At 40.9% G+C, this 23,051-nt stretch overlaps 1 protein-coding gene across 1 annotated transcript in view; it reads right to left on the bottom strand.

Moving 5' to 3' along the window:
* Window positions 1–1,169: 1,169 nt before the first annotated feature.
* LOC126154645 (venom serine carboxypeptidase-like) overlaps window positions 1,170–23,051 on the bottom strand; it is a 100,560-nt gene continuing 78,678 nt past the window's right edge. Inside the window, exons 8-9 of the mRNA XM_049916175.1 lie at window positions 6,051–6,247; window positions 1,170–1,484 (exon numbers count right to left, since the gene is read on the bottom strand). Coding sequence (XP_049772132.1) covers window positions 1,334–1,484; window positions 6,051–6,247 — 348 coding nt within the window. The 3' untranslated portion in view covers window positions 1,170–1,333. The remainder of the gene's footprint in view (window positions 1,485–6,050; window positions 6,248–23,051) is intronic.

Below are 23,051 nucleotides of genomic sequence, written 5' to 3'. Positions count from 1 at the left end.
CTCGTCCTAGTTGCTACTGTACGAGATGGACTCTAATTCTCGCTGCATCATTTGCAATGAGTCTTCGTATACTTGCAGAAATACAAGTTAAGTAAATCTTCTGTTTCTCGTGTTAACGTGCTCATTAATCACTTCTGCTCCTGTCTACCTTTCCTACGACGACAGTTGCCGCACCACCCAGTAGCCCACATCTCTTTACCATTGTCTATGAAGTCGCGCAAAACAGTTATCACTAAGTCACCGAGCCACTGTGATATGGTTACAAATCTCTAAAGTTTGCGGGGTTCTCTTCTATAAAACAACACCTGATAAAGATGAACCACTTAAGACTTGATTTTACGAGAAGGAGGATAGTTAGCAGTTTCTCTGTACCAAAGAAGAGATAAGAAAATAAGGCGTTGTACTGGTTAATACGAAATTTATCTCAAGAGTATTTCCCTACCTTTAACGTGAATTAAGGACATATGATAACATCAGAGACGTTTGCCTTTACACCTCTTTGTAAATGTTGCGTCGTTAGCTACGTAGTTAGCTTAATAGTAGGTGACAATAATAATTATTTTTGCTGTTTTTCAATTTTTCTGTAATCTATATATTACCAAAAAGAATGGTGAGTATGAAATTAATGATGGGCAATCTACAAAATTCAATAGTTTCCAGTTAGTCAGTCTTAAATCAATTAAGTATATACTGTTCTCTTCTTTATCTCAAATAAAAGTTAAAATAACTAAAAAAAATTGTTCAAATGGCCCTAAGCAGAATGGGACGTAACATCTGAGATCATCAGTCCCCTAGACTTAGAAATACTTAAACCTAACCTAAGGACATCACACACATCCATGCCCGAGGCAGGATTCAAACCTGCGACGGTAGAAGCAGCGCGGTTCCGAACTGAAGGGCCTAGAACTGCTAAGTCACAGCGGTCGGCTAAAACAACTAAAGGAAGGAGCTAAAACTGAGAGAAATAAGAAGAAAGATGAAGAATTAGTTTTCTTTGTTGTATGTATTTTATCTTAATAATTCGATTTACAACGTGCCTTCAAAGTTTCTTGTGAGAATGTCGTGTTTAGACTTGACATACTTTACGCATCGACCATACATAACTATACTAATTTCGATTTAGTTGTAGAGACACAAGACTATTTAACAAAACATCTGTATGTCCTGGTTTTGCATTTGATTAACAGTCATCCAGCAAAGCGAAATACTTTGTGCCACTGAATCAGTACCAACTCTTTGTCCACCTGCTTCACTCCACACACATTCTTAGGTACGTAAACTCGGCAGTCTATCGGATCCTCTCAGTGATACATTCCGCTGGATATCTTGACGTTCAAGGAAGCCTTCCTCTTGTGAAATCCGTTACCATCTGAAGAGCGACTTCTGGCTTGTCCGTTGGTACCATATGACCTGCTCCTCGAACCAAGAGTTCCGTCAGATTCCCTCCGGTCTTCATGTATCCAGCGAGGCTATTTCCAACGTACCTGTAAAAGTGAGACTAAAGTACGGACTGTGAAACATTAACGTTGATCATATTTCAAAGCACAATTGATATGTTGTGGCTGCGATAATAACGTTCGCAAAATATACTTGACAGTGCATTACAGCCTTAGAAACAAGTCAAGGAAAACTGAAGCTACAGAATAGTATCGATGGAAGAAAACGTGGCCACGTAAAAAGCTCACGTTTAATCAATGGAAGGACCACGTGAAAACAAAAAAAGCTGTCCATGTAACTCACAGACGCAACTGTGTTGGGAATTATGTTTCTTCACGTCTGGAGAGTGCTGCTGTTTCGCAACAGTGTAGAGAATTTATAAATAACAGCTCCAGTTGCTAAAAAGATCATTTTACTCCCGACTGGTTTCGAATTTGGTACTGAAGCCATTTTGAGATCCCACAACAAAAAAAAAGCTTCAATATATAATAACAAAATAAAGTACGTTTTAGGAACTGGAGCGGTTATTCATCAGTGTGTTGGGAATGTGTCGGAATACTTACTTTTTGATCAAGTTAAAGAATAAAACAGAGGATATTTTGAAACTGGGTGATAACAGTAAAACATTGAGGGAAAATAGAAAGCTGTTTAATGATGAATGTATTTATGAAGCCGCGCGGGATTAGCCGACGGTCTAGGGCGCTGCAGTCATGGTCTGTGCGGCTGGTCCCGGCGGAGGTTCGAGTCCTCCCTCGGGCATGGGTGTGTGTGTGTTTGTCCTTAGGATAATTTAGTTTAAGTAGTGTGTAAGTTTAGGGACTGATGACCTTAGCAGTTAAGTCCCATAAGATTTCACACACATTTGAACATTTTTTGTGTTTGTGAAGTGCACACATCCATGTTGCGTGTATTATCCTATGATAACTTATATACTGTTAGATCGCAACATATACTGTTAGATCGCCACTGAAGACAGTGCTAAAACAACCATCGCGCCCACAAATTCCGGAACTCAAGCATATTGCTACTGTTCTTCTTAAGCACAATATAAGGACATAAGGAATATTTAGATGCAGGGGATGTAGGAACTTCCTGGAAGTTGTATTGAAAGAAATTTGCTAGTTGTACAGAGATGAAAGTACGTGTAGACTGCGTTTAGGAAGAAAATGTCAAAAATCTTGAGCGTGCAGAACCGATAACGGTGAATATATGTGTATCAGCGGCGGAACTATTCCAGGCAACTTAAACCGTAATCGTGTTTTCTTAGTCATGCTTTTGATAGTGCTGTGAACTAACAGATAGTAGTAGAGATCGCATTAATTATCCTGATTTCAAAAAAATGGTTCAAATGGGGCTGAGCACTATGGGACTTAACATCTATGGTCACCAGTCTCCTAGAACTTAGAACTACTTAAATCTGACTAACCTAAGGACATCACACAACACCCAGTCATCACGAGGCAGAGAAAATCTCTGACCCCCCGGGAATCCAACCCGGGAATCCGGGCGTGGGAAGCGAGAACGCTACCGCACGACCACGAGCTGCGGACTATCCTGTTTTTCTGTACTGCAACAACTACAAAATCTCAGCACCGTACTAACAGGCAAAATAATAAGAAAATACAACGTCGCATGGGACTTTTGTGACATGAGCTTTCTGGACTGCTACGGTAGACATCTGAACAAAATTTCCAAAACGTTTCGTAGGTTCACTATTCGCCTGAAATGTTAAGTGAAATACAAAAATTTTACCTTAAGTGTTCCACGCGCTTGATGGTTGACTTCGCTTTATGGGATGTAACGTAAGCGTAGACATGGGATTATGAAGCTTTACATCTACAAAAATTCATTGTCTCCGCCTGCAAAAGCTTCTGATCATTACAAATAAATGAAAAAGTAACTTGCTTCTCATAGTCGTGTATCTACTTCCACTCATATGAAGCTACAAAATAACTCTGTAAGTATGAGTACTGAAGCGTATTTCTGGGACAAATATTTTTGAGATAGTTGTGCGTTTCAATAGCGGGCCGGTGTGGCCGAGCGGTTCTAGGCCCTTCAGTCTGGAACCGCGCGACCGCTACGGTCGCAGGTTCGAATCCTGCCTCGGGCATGAATGTGTGTGATGTCCTTAGGTTAGTTAGGTTTAAGTAGTTCTAAGTTCTAGCGGACTGATGACCTCAGATGTTAAGTCCCATAGTGCTCAGAGCCATTTGAACCATATTTTGAGCGTTACGTTAGATTTCCTCCTTATAGAGACATATTCCAGAGAGTATGCTGAGATTAACTACCAGCGAGGTATAAGTTATGAATGTATTTATACTTTTTAAGAGTCAAAATTACAGTGATATTTTTCCTAGTGTATCAGTTCGTGAAATGTATTGTAAAATTGACAATAGTAATATGAAACGCGTAACACTTTTATGAAACATTTTTGAATAGAATTCACATACGCCCGCGCAAAGTTTTGTAACGTAAATTACATATATTTTGGCAGTAATCAAAGAGGAAGAAAATACATTTTAACAACGCTGTCATACGCAGGCTTTTCACATGAAGTACCATTTATTTCAGTCAATGGTCTGCTGTAAATACAAGAATCTGTAACGAGACACACGTGTAAAATAGCTATGTTTACGATGAACCACATCACGTAGCAGCAATTTGTGATTTTTAAGCAGTATTAAAACCAGGAATTTGCAGGTATTCATGGATGATTGCAGTGAGCAATGAGGCTACGCAAGATATCGTTTCTTCAACATGCTTCTCAGTGTTTTGTTTTCTTGTGTTGTTATTTGAGTATCTCGCACATCAGGGTGAAGTTGGGCTGACGGTGGTTTATTTCCGCCCTTTAGCTACGAACTTCTTTTTCCTGATCTCCCCACCCCCATGCCATAGAACTTGTGTACTCCATCCGTTTTTGTTTAGCGTTATTCATTGTGAAACCGTGAGTAGGTGTTCGAAATGTTGGCGAATCCTGTAACTGAGGCGGGAGGTAGGTACCAGCCCAGTATTCAGTTAGTCGGATGTGGGGTAACCGCCTAAAAACCACATCCAAGCTGGCTAGCACACGGCCCTTGTCGTTAATCCGCTGGACGGATGCGATCCGGGGCTGGCGCGCTTCACCGAATCCCGGAAACGGCGAATTAATGCTCACGGTTAACCGGGCAGGTGGTTATTCTGCTAAATACGTTAGCAAAATACACAAATATAGTTTCTAAAAATGTTAAAAATATAACTAAGTGCATGTTTTTAAAATTATTCAAACAGTCGTTTATGTATTGACGATTTTAAGTAAAATATTCTTTTCTTTTTTAATACACAGTTAGTTCATGGTACTCTGTATGGAAATCGAGTACTACACCTTCCTGGAATTACACGAAATTAGTAGCAGGTGAGGAGAGTTATTGGAGCAAGAGTATTTTGGAAAGAACGTGGGATGGAAGAATTCAGGAATGCAATGACCCAAAGTGGACGCAGGAAGGAAGCGCGGGAGAATGGGGGTAAAGAGTAGCTCTGTCATGAAGATGACTATTCTGCTAGAGTTGGAAGCAAGGGCGTATTATATGGCCAGGCAGGCCGAATGTGGGGAGTGTCTTGGTCAAAGATTAGGGGGCGGGGATGGTGTGTATTGGTATAAGCGCGGTAGCATAGGAGGGTTAATGAGAAGGGATGCAACGACAGATTGGTTGATTTCAAGTTACGAGGGGCGTTCAATGAATAATGCAACAGATATTTTTTATGAAAGCAGGTTGGCTTTACTCAGGATTCCAATATAGCAAACTGTTCCCCACTCTTTTGGCTATAAAACTCTGTTTTTCAACATAATCTCCGTTCAATGCGACGAGCTCCTGCCACCTGAGAGGACCTCTATGCCCACATTGTACCACTCTATTGGTCGACGTTGGAGCGAACGTTTTTTTGCGTGAATAACCTCCCCATCATCCGCATACTGGGCCTAACGGATGGAAGTCTGAAGGTGATCTTTTATCTTCTGTTAGGCCGCCAGGAACCCAGGGGTCACACACCTTTGAGCACCCCAACGTGTGGGCGAATGTGTCAGCAGTACCAACAGAGACGTCCAGTTGAGCAGCGAGATGTTTGCTTGTGATCCGTGGAACGCCTCGAACGAGAGCGTCCGTACTCTCCAACACTGCAGGAGTCACAGCTGTTTTCGGCCGGCTGGAGATCGGACAAGCTTGCGCGACTTACGACAGACACCCAACGACTCACTGTACTTTTGTTTAGCGCTAGGTCTCCGTTGACATTCTGCTAACGCCTATGAATATGTGCGATGCTCTGGTTTTGCCGCAAAAGAAACTCAATGACAGCTCACTGCTTGTACTGCACCTCCGTTACAGACGCCATTTTGAAGGCTACCTACAGCGCCGCCACATACTGAAACTTCATGAAACTATAAGGGCTGAACTGCAAATATTACTCATTTTGTCAAGGGAAACTGGCCGAGAAAAAGAATTGTTGCATTACGTATTGGAAACCGCTCGCAGTAGAAAGTGCAGGAAATCCGACGGTGTTCAGTGTGAGAGTAGTGGTTTTTAGAGTTTCCATACAGAAGCAGAACATTCAGGTGTGGCTACGAGGAGAACACTACACACCATGGTTGTCTGTCAGCCTCCCTGTATTGGGCTGCGTGCTGCCACTGCAGGTGGCGGAAGGCGTCCGCCGACAGCGCGTAGGCGACGATGAGGTCCAGCTGGCCGCTGTAGCACAGCACGCGGATCCCGGAGTCCAGCAGGTGCTCCAGCCAGTGGCGCGCCGTCGACATGAAGCGCGGCACCATCTTCGCGTACACCTGGTCAACAGCAAAAAATTATTGAGACTGCATACCATCATATCACTCTGTGTATGGCAATGTCATTCTGTATACGGCAAAAGTGTGCTAGTCGACCCACTAGGAGAACACTACAGTCGAGATTATTCCAGAAAGTTGTCCAAATTCCAATCCATCTACAGATAATTCTATCATATTGGAACTTAACACGTTTAATGAGCATTTAATGATTCCGTCATCAACCACTATTGCTAGACGAATGTACGTTATAAATGATACCAAACCAGATTTTGAATCTATTCGGTGTCAGTGTCCAGTAACTTGTGTGTTAGTTGCCTTATTGCTCATCTGCCGGTGTACACAGTATGTCGACAGAATTACTTCATACTGTAGCCTCTGCGGGCGCCTTAAACACTGACGTTTCAGTTTTGCATTCAAGGGTAGTCCCACTGCTCCGCTGTCTCTATTACATGGTGTTGTTACACTGTTTAGAGTTGGCAAGGGCAGGAGATGGTTAGATACTAAAATAATGTAGCCGAGAGAATAACAAATATGATATTTACTGTCGAGGCACCCAGTCCCTTCCTGATCGGTAATACACGAATAAAGGGAATGGTAACTAATTATGTCTGGCACCTTGAAATTTGCAAGAGCAGTCGGAAGACGTTGATCTCAGGTACACGACTTCCCATACGCACCCTTACGAGACGTCCATCGATCTTGCTTACATTTTAAAAAAATGGTTCAAATGGCTCTGGGCACTATGGAACTTAACATCTATGGTCATCAGTCCCCTACAACTTAGAACTACTTGAACCTAACTAACCTAAGGACATCACACACGTCCATGCCCGAGGCAGGATTCGGACCTGCGACCGTAGCGGTCGCACGGTTCCAGACTGAAGCGCCTACAACCGCTCGGCCACACCGGTCGGCGCTTACATTTTAAAGATGGGTGAGCAAAGATTAAACTACTTATCTGATCTGCAGCTTTCCTTTCACTGTTTTTTCTCGAAATTTGAGACTTTATTGTAAAAAACAATAAAAAAATACGATTCAAAGCATTGGCCATCGCTGACCACTACTTTCTCCCCTCTTTCTGGCAGCATACTACCTTCACCAAACCATATCCTGAACCAACCCACCCTTTTCCTACATCTCCTCTCCTTGGAGCACCTTCTGATGCAATGCAATAACAAGGAAGTCCACACGCGACGGAATAAAAAAATGGTTCAAATGGCTCGGAGGACTATGGGACTTAACATCTATGGTCATCAGTCCCCTAGAACTTAGAACTACTTAAACCTAACTAACCTAAGGACATCCCACAACACCCAGTCATCACGAGGCAGAGAAAGCGACGGAATAACTTGGGCCTTTTGGTGAAATCCATGAATCCCTCCAATTTTTCACTTGTTCATATAACCAGAGGCGCTGATGTAAGCCACTGACCGAAAAAGTTGGTAATCAGACGGAGCAATTTCTCAAGAATACAGCAGTCGGGCTAGGACTTCCCATTTCCGCGTTTAAAAAGTGTCAGTTTTCAAAATGATAGGAGCAGTCAGTCGTCAAATGGTTCAAATGGCTCTGAGCACTATGGGACTCAACATCTTAGGTCATAAGTCCCCTAGAACTCAGAACTACTTAAACCTAACTAACCTAAGGACATCACACACACACACATGCCCGAGGCAGGATTCGAACCTGCGACCGTAGCAGTCCCGCGGTTCCGGACTGCAGCGCCAGAACCGCTAGACCACCACGGCCGGCCAGTCAGTCATCGTTTCATTTCTAGCTTTATTAAGGCAGTTCCAAATTCCGGCTAGTGACTAGCCATTATCAAAGCAGTATTTCAGAGTCTTTTTAAACAAGCCGTAGTACGTCTACGTCTGCTGTGAATGACTGAAAGAACTGTGACAGGAGCCCGAAAAACAAGTGTAGACATATTGGGGCGCGCACTGCTAATGGCTAGACACTAGCCGAAAGCTGGATCTTCTTTAAGGGGATACGGAATCGGATTTTGGTTTAAAAAATCGAATTTTTTTTTATTGGCGTATTATATTCTGCCATGTTTCCTCTTTAAAATGACGTATCATACATAGCTCTACTACAATTATAACTATTTTATTTTTATATATTTGTGAGATCAGGTATTGCGCTTTAGTTATACACGTCTCTCGTGGCTGACCATGAACTTTTTGGAAGTACCTTTAAAGTGACATGAATTCAAATATCCCGGTTTCCAGCGACTATTTATACACTAGTTGCCCGAAAATGTTTCTCTCTGGTTTCCTCAAGTTACTCTTTGACTTTGTGGCGGGACTGTTTTGTAAACAGTGTGATATAAGAAAGTAGTTGTTGTTGTGTTATTTCGTATTTAGTGCTTCATTTTTCGCAGTGAAAATGCCTAGAGCTAAAGCAAAAGTATTTAAAAAGCGTGTGAACTGGCAAAAGAAAAGAAATAATGATTCATTAGCAAAGCAAAGCAGTTCATCATCATCACTGTTGGAAAATGTGAATCCACTTATTACTGATTTGCCGAACGAACTTACACCAAATGAAAACAGTGCTTCTCATAAAAAACTAAGAGATTTGGAAGAGAAATATAATTTACTTGATAGAGGGAATGAAGTTTTTGAACTCATTGATACGAATATATTGTGTGAAGCTCTTGAAAACAGTTTGTGCTGCAAAAAATGTCATGGAAACGTTTCTCTGAAAGTAGAATCCCATGTTGGCCTGGCTGCCCAGTTTAATTTAATATGCAGTGTTTGTAAATACAGCTGTAAGTTTCCAAGTTCGGTTTCAGTAACTGTAAATAATGGATACAAGAAAACTGAACTTTATAGTGTAAATATTAGGTTAGTTTATGGATTGCGAGCAATTGGTAAGGGCAAAGCAGCTGGTGATATGCTATGTGGTGTTCTAAATCTTCCAAGTGCACCTTCAAAGTTTGAAGCTTACAATTATGTACTAGGATCTGCAGTTGAAGATGTAGCACAGAAGTCAATGCAGGTTGCTGTGGAAGAAGCAGTGGAAGAAAATGACGGCAGTCGTGACCTCACAGTGGCGTTTGATGGCACGTGGCAGAAAAGGGGCCACACCTCCAACAATGGTGTTGTAACAGCAACTAGTGTTGATACTGGCAAGGTTATTGATGTTGCAATAATGTCTAAATACTGTAGGTGCACAGGCAGGCTGAAAAGTGAACACAGTGATGACTGTATTGCTAATTATTATGGTAGTAGTGGTGGCATGGAGGTTGCTGGGGTGAAGAAAATTTTTCATCGCTCTTCACAGTGGTATAATGTTCGCTATGTCAAATATCTGGGAGATGGTGACTCTAAAGCATTCAAAGAAGTTTTGGAAAGCAAACCATATGGGGACAGTGTAAATATAAGCAAACTTGAATGTATAGGACATGTGCAGAAGAGAATGGGTGCCAGGCTGAGAAGGTTAAAATCAGTTATGAAAGGGAAAAAACTAGATGATGGGAAAACCTTGGATGGCAGAGGAAGATTGACTGATTCCATAATAGACCACATTCAGAACTGCTATGGCCTTGCAATCAGGCAAAATACAGGCAATCTTGAAGAAATGAGGAGAGCTATATGGGCTTTATATTTCCACACCGCATCCACGGATGAGCATCCACAACATGGTTTGTGCCCCAAAGGTGAAAACAGCTGGTGTAAATACAATAGGGGACTAACAACAGGAGAGAAATACATTCACCACCACAGTCTACCATCAGCCATCATGGCAGAAATAAAGCCCATTTTCAGAGATCTGGCTGACAGAAGTCTTCTGATGAAATGTCTTCACGGAAAAACGCAGAACCCCAACGAGTGCTTGAATAGTGTGATATGGCATCGTCTCCCAAAAACAGTGTTTGTCGGAATTAATACACTACATTTTGGTGTGTATGATGCTGTGGCAACCTTCAATCTTGGAAATATAACTAAATGCCAGGTCCTTCAAAAGTTGGGTATGTGTGTTGGTTCCCGTACGGTACGTGCTATGTTCTTTTTAGATCAGCACAGACTAAGGCATGCTGATAATATAATCAAGACATTAGTGAAAAAAGCAAGACAGGTGCAGAGGGGTGCCAAAAGAAGACTTGAAGATGATTATGAAGACTGTGAAGGGGGTATTAGCTACGGATCAGGAATGTTTTAATCTTCTTTCTCCGTTTCCCGTAAGTTTACTTTTTACTTCATCTAGGAACATTATCTCAGGTACTGGTCAACCTAGAAGTCTGAAATTTTTATGACGTAGTGACATAGGTCCCTATTACATACTGAAACAACGATTTTTTAATTACTTGATTTACAAAAGACTAAGGGGTGATAGTCTAGTAAAAAGCGATGGAAAAAATTTACTTAAAAATAAATGTACAATATCCCTGTAAGAAAATACTTTGACAATAAACTGTTGTTTCAGTATTGTTGTAACATATGAATGCACATACAGTAAAATTTTTACCTCTCTGTCTCCAGTAGTTTGTGAGAAAATGTTCCCTATAGTAGGCATATATTAACATTGCGGGGATAGGTGATTCCGTATCCCCTTAATAAGGTTAGAGAGGAAACGACGACTGACTGCTATTCTCTGTCATTTTGAAAGTCATATCATAGTCGTCGAGCGCATTCCACTTTCCTAGTGGAAAGTAATTTGATGATGTTTCCGAGTACGTTTTGACGGGTTTTCTGACATGCGGTCGAGCACTGATCAAAACTTCCCGCAAATGACGAGAATTGAACTCGTAAGTACACGTATTCAATCGAGAATATCTTTATGATGCAATCATAGATCGATTAATATTTTGATGGCGTTATCTTAAACAAATGCTTGCGACCTTTCGTCTCTAAAATCACTTGCCGTTATTGCCATCTTTTGCAAAACGCGGAAGCAAAGTAGCAGACCTAATAACGACAATCACCGTGTTACCCACAGTATTATCGATTGTAAATTTAGCAGAATTCTGAATTTAAAACATTACTGAGACACTGAAACCGACAAACGATGTGAATTGCAACGCACAGCCCCTTGGGTCTTTAGATCGTCCTTAACGAACAGAACATGATACTAAATTTACAAATGAAAAGCTTTCTCACCTGAAAATTCTAAACTTAACCAAATAGCGGGAGTTAAAACTTTATTATGCGACCAGAAAGCCATCAGCTTGAGCGAAAACAAACTAAGCATCGAATGTCACGCAAATGCGAAGCCAGAAACATTTACTCATCTTGAAGTAGCAGCAACTGACTTTAGAACGTGGAACTGACGAGTTCTAAATAGTTTCCAGACAAAAATTATACTTTTTCAGTCAGAAAAAGGCATTGCCTAATCGACGTAACACACCTGTATCTGAGAGGAACTAAAACTGCTATTATTCAGAAGCTATTTCGAGCATTCGATGTAGCGCCCCAAATGCGTCGTAACTTGTAAATGTATTTTGTTGCCACCGAGGCAACCATTTTTACGGAGCATTCATGTACACGCCCTTGCGATACGCAAGTCAGCTACCGAGTCACAATGGACTTCGCGCCAAGGAGTTAGCAGTCGTCCCTCTCTACCTTACATGCGAACCTGTGATGTAAGCCACATGTACTAATCACAGATTAAAAACTGATAAATTGGTGTATGTTCTTAAAGTGAAATTTATCTAATTCGATTTCATTCTCTCCTTTCTGCTATAGTCTTTCATTAACACAGTTCCAGGTAACCTGAGGGCTAACGAATTCGTAGAACTACTATATGACAGAATTGATATTTCGAAATATTGGTCAGCACAGCTCCTTGACAGAATCGTCACATACGTTCCTCACGCTACCTAGGGTCTACATGCAGCAAGGACCTTCCTTAGGACTAAAGCTTGACACAAAACTAGTGTCGAATGCACACCTCCATACTATCCAACACAGAGCCCAAAACCAACAACAACTATTAGAACTACTTATATATACCGTGTGTGGTATCTACATTCTTCTACATTACTGCAACCCAAAAATCACTCATGTGTCCCATCGTACAACATGTCGATATTAGTTAGACTCTGTCTCTGCTAAATTCTACACTTCTTTGAAGTTCTAATACACGTGCACTCATCCCCTGCTCACCTTCAGCATTCGCCTACATTCCCCATCCCGTATGCTGTACCACTTACCCATTTCCTACACCTACTCTGGTTGGACTATCTTCAGTCCCAATACATTAATAAGGAAACCGAGTCTCAGCAGCCAATACTCTACCCCCTAATCATCAACCCAGCTGTCCTGTTACGCCAGTACATTTAAAGGAGCCCCAGGCTTTAACGATGTTCTATCACCAGAATTTCAACCAACTCCCTCTAATCAGCGATGAACTAGACATATTATTTCTTGCACCCACATTCCACAACGCTACCCCCTCACAACATACTTCTTTTTCCTCCTTCCTCCATCTTCTCCGTCAGTAACTGCTAGTAATTCTCTGACTTTCGACAGGGCCCCATTATAGTGCTCAACATTCCTCCTGCATCCTGAATATTATTATTTTCATTCGTCACCAGCATTACTATTACACCACAGTAGTATCAACGTCACCTCTGTTTGCATTTTAACTTTTGTGTAAATTCGTAGTAGTTTTCAGAATTTACATTTCAAATCACTACAGAGTAATTGGAAACAGATAACATTTAAATGGTGCATGTAGGTTATTGTTTAGTGACAACAATGAACTCTCCAACACTGTAAGTCTCTAAATGCTTATTCGTCTTTTCTTTTTTCCTCCTGCATGCTGGACCAAAGGTCCCTGCCATCATGACAATGGAAGGAGGTTCCGCGCATCAAGCTATAGTTCCATTTATCAATTTGGTATTTTACTTCTAAAAAATATATGAAATACCACATCAAGTAATATATGAATTAATATAATGCATGGTCCATGGTTCCCTGAAGAATCCTTGTCGATAAGAGATTGTAAGATGAAAGATTGAATGAATGTCAATTTTGCACCTAACGTGAGAGATTTTATATGTTGTAACAAGTAGATGAATATATCAACTGATATACTTCAGCGATAATGAGAAGATTTGCTTATTAAAATGTACAGTATATAACGCAAACTGATGACACTCGGTTCGACGGTATTAACACACCTAACCCAAATCCCACACATCAATGAGCAAAATGTGAAAAAAGCTGCTGGAGGAAACGTTTTAGTTTGGGGGCATATGCGAGTTTCGCGGTCACAGCCCTAGTACAATGGAACACATTTAAGAAAGGGGTTGGTGACCCGTGGCAAGAGGGACAGTGAACGCGCCAGCCAATACATTGAGGAGAGCAAGTAGTGGGCCAGCACTGCTTGCTGTGGAGAAATTCTTTAGAAAACTGCATTGGGGAATTTCCAGATGGATACAAACAGACGAGCGACAATGTTGATCATGTGAAATGCCTGTGGTGCGCTCGTGATGTACGCATGTAACTTTTAGGCGTCAGGAGCGTGCATAAAATGCCCGATTGGCTGAAATAAACTTGTAAGGAGTAGAAAGGGGCGAAACTTCGATGCACTTTGAAGGTAGGAACTTTGTGATTGGCAGAAGTAGTTTCCACGAGATGAAAGGAACACTTCCATTGGTCTGAAAAAGCCGTGACGTGAAACACAAAAGGAAACAGGTGGGGGACAGTTTGCTACAAAAGACACAAGAACGAAAACTTAGTGAGCTCACTAAACCAGCTTCAAGTGTAGAACAGCGCGCATCAAACTCTGCACGATGCCAAAAGAGAAATTTTGTGTGAACACTACGTTCACTTTGGCTGACATTCAGCTAGAAATTAGCTGAAGAGTCGTTGAGCTCCAACAGCGGAGAAACGAAACAGCCACGTAGATAACTGATGTTGCGAGAACTCAGAGGACATTGTAGTATACACACTGCTCCAACTACGCACGTGTATATCGCCATATTTTAAGACTAAGGTTGAGTGCATGTTTTCTCGCCTAACAAGAAACGTAGGACAGTTTCTGCCGATAAAATCAGGATTTTCAGATGGTGAGAGCCGCCCTGCATTCGACAGCTCATTGCAGCTAAGGTAAACGCTGCTAGCAGAGGCTTAAATATGTTGGTTCACCGGCTTGAATACGCTGTGAACTCATGCAACCTTGAGTAACCTTTTCCTCATCTTGTCACAAAAAACTAACCATCCTCTGCAGACTTGATTGTTATCCTAAATAGTACCGAACTTAGAACCGGGATCGGATGTTTTGTCGTAATATTGACCAACATCAACTTGTAGAGAACCTTCTATTTAAATCTGATATTGTTGTACTTATGACTAAACAGGACATAATACATTATCTTGACAACTGTCCTGTCACAACCTATGTAAATTTGTGTACTTCTTTGACAATAATTCTGAAATTAAACAAATTATGTACAGATAAACACCAATGTGCTCTGTCCTAGAATAAGGGTCCACTCCTAAACCCAGTCACTCATTCTAGAGACGCTAACGCACTCTGAGGGTGTTTTTGTTGACGTCTGACAAACGTGAAAGGGAGTGTAGTGTCAGAAGTTAATTTTGTCGGTGCATTTGGGTCGGGCTATTGGTGTACTGATGTAGATTATGGTTTTCAAACGTAGTTGCCAAAAGTTCTGCAATGGGAGTTGATCCATGTTTACTAATTAATGATGGGGACTGTCAGTTACTATAATCAAACAAAGGTTACAAATAATATACCTACACTGGTTCCAAATTCGAATGATTGCTCAGAATAAATAAAAATCCAGTACTCATCACAGGTGAATGAGTGGACTTGCAGATCATAATTGTGGTCTTCTGGAAGGAAAAGACTGTAAAGGGTTTCACAGAACAGTCCAAACGGATAAGAAATAGTGTTAAATGGCTATTAACCGCGAAGTTAAATTGGTGGTGTGAATGGATTAGAAGATTGTAAAAGAAAGAGAACACCGAAGAGTAAAATCATGGCCGAGAGGACAGCATATAGGGACTAATTAATTAATCTGAAACAACATGCCTATCACCCTGTATGAATTTCATACACACACCGTTCTGCTGAAGTTTACATCACTTGCAGGAGGCGAGGTGCAATGAGGTCACGGATGGAGATGGACACTGGCTTCGAGTGCCACATCTGCTTGTATGTTCATTGCTCCTCTTCAAGTCCAGGCTTCGAATCTGCATCAGCCCCAGCCATCGACTACCTCTCTGCAGCTCCTAACGCTCAAGTGTCGCTCTCTCTACCACTAGCAGTGAAGAAGTGACCTGATACATTGTATTGTATGTATTGTATGTTAACCGTGGATATAGAAACGACGGATAGGCTCCGTCCCCGCCGCAGCCGCAGTGGTCCACAACCCCACGACGACTACTGCAGCCCACTTCACCCCTCCGCCGCCCCACACCGAACCCAGTGGTATTGTGTGGTTTGGCCCCGGTGGACTCCCCCCCCCCCCAGACGAGTGTAACTCCTATATTTGAGTGGTAGAGTAATGGTGGTGAACGCTTACGTGGAGCACTTGTTTGCGCAGCAATCGCCGACATAATGTACCTGAGGCAGAATAAGAGTAACCAGCCCGCATTCGCGGAGGCAGATGGAAAACCGCCTAAAAACCATCCACAGACTGGCCAACTCACTGGATCTCGACACAAGTCCGTCGGGAGGATTCGTGTCGAGAACCAGGCGCTCCTTCCCATTCTGGAAAGCCTTGCGTTAGAGTGCTCGTCTAACAGGGCGAGCTGACCTGATAAGTTACTCTCCAGCTCTTTCTCGGGTCGAGCCCACCAAAACTGCCACATTTGGCCAATTCTGAGTTCGCATACTTTACTTCTCCAATCCGAAAACTCCTAACAGTTTTATTCTGGAAGATTCTGCGTCAAGTTTTGGAAGACTGCGAGCGCCGACCTACCACAGCATCTCGTTCCAAAAATTTCTGATTGCCTCCCTGTGGCTGATCGCTGATGCCAAACATTACGAGCCCCGTCCTCCCTAAAGCCGTCCCACGGAAACTCTCCGTAACTGTCCGCAGCTCGTGGTTTTGCGGTAGCGTTCTCGCTTCCCGCGCACGGGGTCCCGAGTTCGATTCCCGGCGGGGTCAGCGATTTTCTCTGCCTCGAGATGACTGGCTGTTGTGTGTCTTCCATCATCATTCACCCGCAAGTCGCCGAAGTGGCGTTGGGGTCTCCCGGCCACCAATGCCATACGCTCATTACATTTCCGTAACTCTCTTTTCTCAAGGGGTAGGCTTGCGGATTGTACCCGTGGCTAGTAATCGCGTCTTCCATTAGTAATCAAAACGTTATCAGTCCCGGGTTCATATCCCGCCACCGCTTGAATTTTGATTAATAATTAGCAATGGCGGCCGAAAACATCTGGCGTAAGAAGTATTCTGCCAACGGCCTTGCCAAGTGCTTGTCACGGCACTCTCTTGTTCTAGGGGTGGGAAACTGCCCCAAAAGGTGGAAGAATCAGCAATGATCAACGGCATGAGGATGCAGAAGGCAATTAAAGACACGTAACGGTTATCCACGGGACATGTGGACTGTAATTGAAAAAGTGTCATGATGATCTGTTCGTTGCCAAAAGATTCTGGAATAGTCCCCCATTCTAATCTCCGGGAGGTGACTGCCAAGAGGCAGGTGACTATGAGAAAAAGATTGAATAACCAACGAAAGGATAACGTTCTACGAATCGGGGTGTGGAATGTAAGATGATTGAACATGGTAGGGAAACCATAAAATCTGAAAAGGTGTAAGTAGGCTGTTTATGTTTTCTTATTGGCAACGTTACGTAGCGCTCTGTATGAAAATCACTGGCTGTGCTGTGTGCAGTCTGTGACTAGTTTGCATTGTTGTCTGCCATTGTAGTGTTGGGCAGCTGGATGTGAACAGCGCGTAGCGTTGCGCAGTTGGAGGTGAGCCGCCAGCAGTGGTGGATGTGGGGAGAGAGATGGCGGAGTTGTGAAATTTGTAAGACTCGTTGGCATGAACTGCTATATATATTATGATCATTAAGGTAAATACATTGTTTGTTCACTATTAAAATCTTTCATTTGCTAACTATGCCTATCAGTAGTTAGTGCCTTCCGTAGTTTGAATCTTTTATTTAGCTGGCAGTAGTGGCGCTCGCTGTATTGCAGTAGTTCGAGTAATGAAGAATTTTGTGAGGTAAGTGATTTGTGTAAGGTATAGGTTAATGTTAGTCAGGGCCATTCTTTTGCAGGGATTTTTGAAAGTCAGATTGCGTTGCGCTAAAAAAAATATTGTGTGTCAGTTTAAGCACAGTCATGTATAAATGTTCAAAGGGGACGTTTCATATGTCGACCCTTAGACGAGGATACCTCACTGGAATCTTCTGATTTTTTCTTGTAGTTTGTGTAATTAGTATAGATTTTGTTTATTACTAGCGCGTAATTGTAGAGAGAATTTCCTTTGTAGTTTCAGTTTTTCATTGTTGTACAGTAAAACACTTGTGGCATGCCTGTAGATTTGCACCAAGTATTTCGCAGCTGCGCTTGCAATTAACTAGATATTATTTTCAGTGCCATGTTAATGTGTTCCCCTATTTTTGCTCTTCAAATTGTGTTTTTCTGTGTTGTCGTGTGAAATATTGTGACAATAATGGCGTGTGAAAAACGTAATACTAGGCTCCAAAGTAAACTGAGAAATGACAGTGAAGACGAAAGCAGTGTGTTAGCGCCACCCTGTAATGAATTAACTAATGTTCAAAGTAGTAATTTGGTAATTCTGCATAGGGAAATGGAACGGGCGGCAAATAATGGCGTAGACAGTGAAACAATTAGTGAACAGGGAAGCATTATCGATCGATCGGTCAGCAACAGCTCGCCTCAGGAATCCGAAATGACAGAACACAATATTGCAAATACTGTAGATTCAGGTTTTGCGTCCTCACCCTTTTCTCAAATAAGTCAAGACACATTTTCTGCTTGTCAAAATGTGAATGTTGCCGGTGCAACCGCACTGCCGAAAAACGTAGAGGAACAGATTCCAGACACTAATGCATTGTTATTACAGCTAATGCAACAAATGGAACAAAATCAGAGGCAAACACAGCAAAAGCTTCAAAAGTTAGACTCAATGGAACAAAATCTTCAAAAGTTAGACACACTGGAACAACACCAGAAACAAATACAGCAATAGTTAGACACAATGGAACAAAATCTTCAAAAGTTAGACACAGTGGAGCAAAATCTTCAAAAGTTAGACACCACACTTGAACAAACACGTGAAGATTTAACTACTGAGTTACATAACATCGAATCGAAATGTCAAAAAGTCTGTAATGAAGTAAAAACACAAATTTGTGAGCATTTCCAACCTATTTTTTCGCGTCATGAAAATGCATTACAGAATCATGAAGCAGCCATAAAAGAACTGCAGACTATTGTTCATGAAAATCATGAGACCTTGCAAGCTAAAATGGACTCAGTTGCATCTACCGATTCGGTTACGCAACTTGCAAAAACTCAGGAAAACTTAAAGAACACAGTAGAAAGACACATGGAGGAAATTAGTTAATTATCAGAGAAAGTAGTTGAACTTTCGGATCAGCTAAATAATTTATCTACGAAGATAGATGATAATCTGAATGACACAAAACCAGTAGTCTTTAATGACACAGAAGAGTGCGAACAAATTACGAAACTGAAACAAAATCTGAATCAAATTAATACGCAACACCAAAGAGAAATCCGCGAAGTACAAGATCAGTTGACACAGGTAATACAAGAATTACGTATTTCAGAGGACACTCGAGCCCCAATACGGGAAGAGGGACATAGAAATACGGAAAAGCAACAAAATAATAACACAGGGCATTTCGGAAGTTATGAAACAAATTGGCAATGTGCACCGAATTTTGATATGGAACCGCCGACACGACGTAACAATGACCGACATGCGACTCGCCGACATGATGATTTTGACTATAAGCTGTTCATTACCAGACGTAAATTCAAAACGTTTAAGAATTCTGCCAACGATATTCATCCACAAGCGTGGCTCCATCAATTCTCTCATTGTTTTCCTCCCAACTGGTCGTTAGAGTACAGATTAGAATTTATGTGTGGCTACTTAGAGAATGAACCAGCTGAAAGAATGCGATCGGTCATTCACGATTGTCACAGTGAAGGAGAATTTTACCATGCCTTCCTCTCAGCATATTGGTCTCAAGCTACACAAGACCGAGTAAAGCAAAGCATCATGATGACGAAACACTTTGAACAATCTGAATTTTCCAGTGTTATGAAATATTTTGAAGACATGTTGCATAAGAATCAGTATCTTTAAAACCCATACAGCCCCTCAGAACTCATCCGCATTTGCTTAATCAAACTGCCTGAACATTTACGACATATTATTTTAGCAGGACGTTGCAAAGACGACATTGAAGCTTTTCAGGGACTGTTACAAGAACTGGAAATTGACACTGACAATCGCGGAACGCGAAAACAGGAGTACAACAATTACAGGTCACATCTGTCACATTTCTGCGATGACAGAAATAATAAATGGACGCGACAAGGTTATTCTTACAACGCAAATCGTGAACAAAACAGACACCTCCCGCATGACAACCGTTGGCACAGTAGTAAGAATTACAGAGAAAGATCGCACTTCTGTAGTAATGAATATGACAGACATTACCATAGAAACAGACAATTTTGGAACCAAAATAATTATTATCAAGGGAGGCAGAATAACTTCAGACGCTACAGTTCAGTGCGCAGTTACGATTCCGGGAGAAATTCTCCACCACAAGACTGACTAGAAAGAAACTATGGAATCTACTGACATGACGACAGACAATATAATCATAATGACAGACCTGAATTTCATCAGAACTGGCGAGGTTCAAATAGGGCAGAGTTCTATCGACAAGGTGAATTTGTAGAATTTAGGTCTCCTAATCCCGGTAATGACGCGCGCCAACAAAGAAACAGACGATGACTCACACCGCAGGCAGCCACGTGTGCCCGCTGGCTCAGGGAAAAATAACATAGACGCTAACCTTGAGAAAAATTTTAGCATTCTTTACCGACATATAAAACATGATAATTGCTTTGAAGTTGAAACTCTGTGTACTAGAAAGGGTAAAGGTTTACACCATATTTCACGTGTAAAACCGTTTATTGAGAGATAATATGCCTTTTAACTTAGTCTTTGCCATTAAACTTTTCACTTCACGCTACTAGTAGAATTTGTCACACAAGAGAAACTGTTAACATGCAACTATGTTTTGAAGTTAACTATCCAGCCTAGAACCTAGGGAACATTTTTAAACAGAAATTACGAATGCATTGTTATAGTGAACAGACGACACAATGTTGTTATTTGTACATTCTTGCTTGTTAATTGCACGATTACATAACGACTATAAGGCTCACATACTTAGAACATTTACCAGTAGTGCTAATGAGATTTTAATGCAACATTTTGGTTTACTTGAAAATACATTCTGGATTTAAAGTACTTTCTGAGAGATACCAGATGACACAGTGGTTAGTTTATGTGACAGCTACACGATTATATCATGACGTTACTAATGAGTGACAATTTACAATGTTGCTTTTGCGGTGTTTCTGTTTTATATCTGCACAGTTTTTCTGAATTATTCTGGAAAGTAAAACATGTTTTAGTAGTAACTTTTGTGGTATAACTACAATGAGACAGCCTCTTTCGTAGCACAACAATACGTTACATTATAGTACTTTCTTGATCATGGTAAGGTATGTAATAACTACGATATCTATACACAAAGCATTTCACTTTTGTTTATCATGAGGTAAGTACATTGGCTTCTGCAGAACTTAGCTTTCGGAGGACGATAACTACGACACTTCCACAGAGATTATCTTACAGCAAGACGCACATTTAGCGCTACAGGACACGTATTTGAGTGATTAATTTTTTATTTATTTTTATAGATATTTGAAGTACAATGATACAAAGGTTTCCCGTAATACATTTCATTCCATTCTTGTAATATGTAACACCTGAGGGTATAATTACATTAATCCTCAGGGAGGTACATGCCTACTTTGTGTACCATGTGTTTGGCAAGCACAAGGAGCCCTAGCTAATATGGTATTTGCTTATACAACTTTACACATCGGTACCATATTCCTCTAACACATAAATTACACAGCTATCTGATCATTTAACTGAGAGATAAACTTTTTTTTACATCAGTGACACATGTTTACGCAATTACACAGTTGGGTAACTTCACACTTATGAAATTGTATTTTGTCTGTACTTTGTGAACTGTTCATGTTTTTTTGGAACCATTGTGATACTATGAGAGCTTTGAAGATGTATTTGGTAAGGGAGCGTGATTTTAAAGTACGTTCGAGGTAGATGACGCTATTGAAATGAGCAGAGAATATTTTTTATGGTTTGAAATTATTGGAGGAAGCTACGACGATTTTGAGAGTTGTCTGAGGTGTTATGATGTTATTATTACGATGACTATGTGTATTATGCTGTTGCGGTATGTTTATGATCAATAAGCTGATGCTATATGAGTTATTTGAGTATGCTACGTATCTGTTATGATGAAATATTGAAGAAGTGTCGACGAATAAGGTAAGGAATTATGAGTAGTGGTTAGGGACTCTGGTTTGTGAAAAAGGTTGTTGGAAACCAAGAATCGTATGTAAAGAGTTATGAAATGTATGTAAATGCGTGAATGTATTACAATGCCGACGAAAATTTTTGGACACTGTTATATCAATAGGATTTTGTTTCTACAGCTTTGTAACGCAAATTCTTGACCTGTGAAATATTTTTATATCAGGCTGTCACTGTAGCGGAAACTGCTGTCGTAAATATTTCCGTAAGAAAGTTAAGTGACCACCTGCATGTAATGCGTCATGGGCACTCTGCTGTGTCAGACGGCTGGAGAAAAAGCCATTAGCGTGTGCCTTTTCAGAGGCACAGGTAGAAAAAAAAAGGGAGGCCATTATCCTTGCTATTGACATTCCTTTGTAGAAAGCATCGTAAATACGACACCCTCAAACTTGAAAACATGATAACACTGTGGAGCTATTAATTTATGATATTTACTAAAATGCCTAATGAAATGACGAGAAACATTTTACATCTATTGTCTTTGTAGTTGAGAGATTGCTCATTTAAGTTAGCTTAAGAGGGGGTAGACTATATAAGAGAATGAGTTGCGATGAATTTGAAGAAATGCACTGAGAGGTTATATGAAAAAAGTACAGAAAGCAGGTATAGGTAGGATTTTCTTGGAAATAAATAATGAGGTAAGAAATATGTGAGCATGCTTGGATAGGATTTTTTTTTGGTGGAAGCAAAGGTTGCAATAAGACGAAAGATCTATGGAATGAAGTTTTGGGTTGGACTGCAGTACCAAATGTTACACTGAAAACAAACCCTGTCCTTTCCTTTTGTGTTATCCCACTATGTTTTTGTGTACCCTTGTGCATTTGTTTTCTTCCTGTCTCTGTGTAGTTTCATAGAAGTTTTTCTTCTTCTAATACTAAGCTATATTCACTATGATGAGGAATACTGTTATCCTCAAATATAATTGGCATTAATAATATGTTATTTACTTTGTAAATATGCTTAGACATTATTTATTCTGTTTTGTTTTAATGCTCATGTGTGAAGTTGATGTTTCAAAAGTTATTCTGATCTTTTATGTAGGTACTTATAATTCCTGTAACACTGATGTACATGTTATTTCGATTCTTTTGTAAAGCCTGTATTACTACAAATGTTATCTGTATTATTATGTTTTTAATGATGTTTTCTGCATCTTTGTAATTGTATTCTCA

Source organism: Schistocerca cancellata, chromosome 2, assembly GCF_023864275.1.
Source record: "Schistocerca cancellata isolate TAMUIC-IGC-003103 chromosome 2, iqSchCanc2.1, whole genome shotgun sequence".
Classification (NCBI taxonomy): domain Eukaryota; kingdom Metazoa; phylum Arthropoda; class Insecta; order Orthoptera; family Acrididae; genus Schistocerca; species Schistocerca cancellata.
Note: the sequence above shows the minus strand (reverse complement) of the source record. Positions and strands in the feature narration are given on the sequence as shown.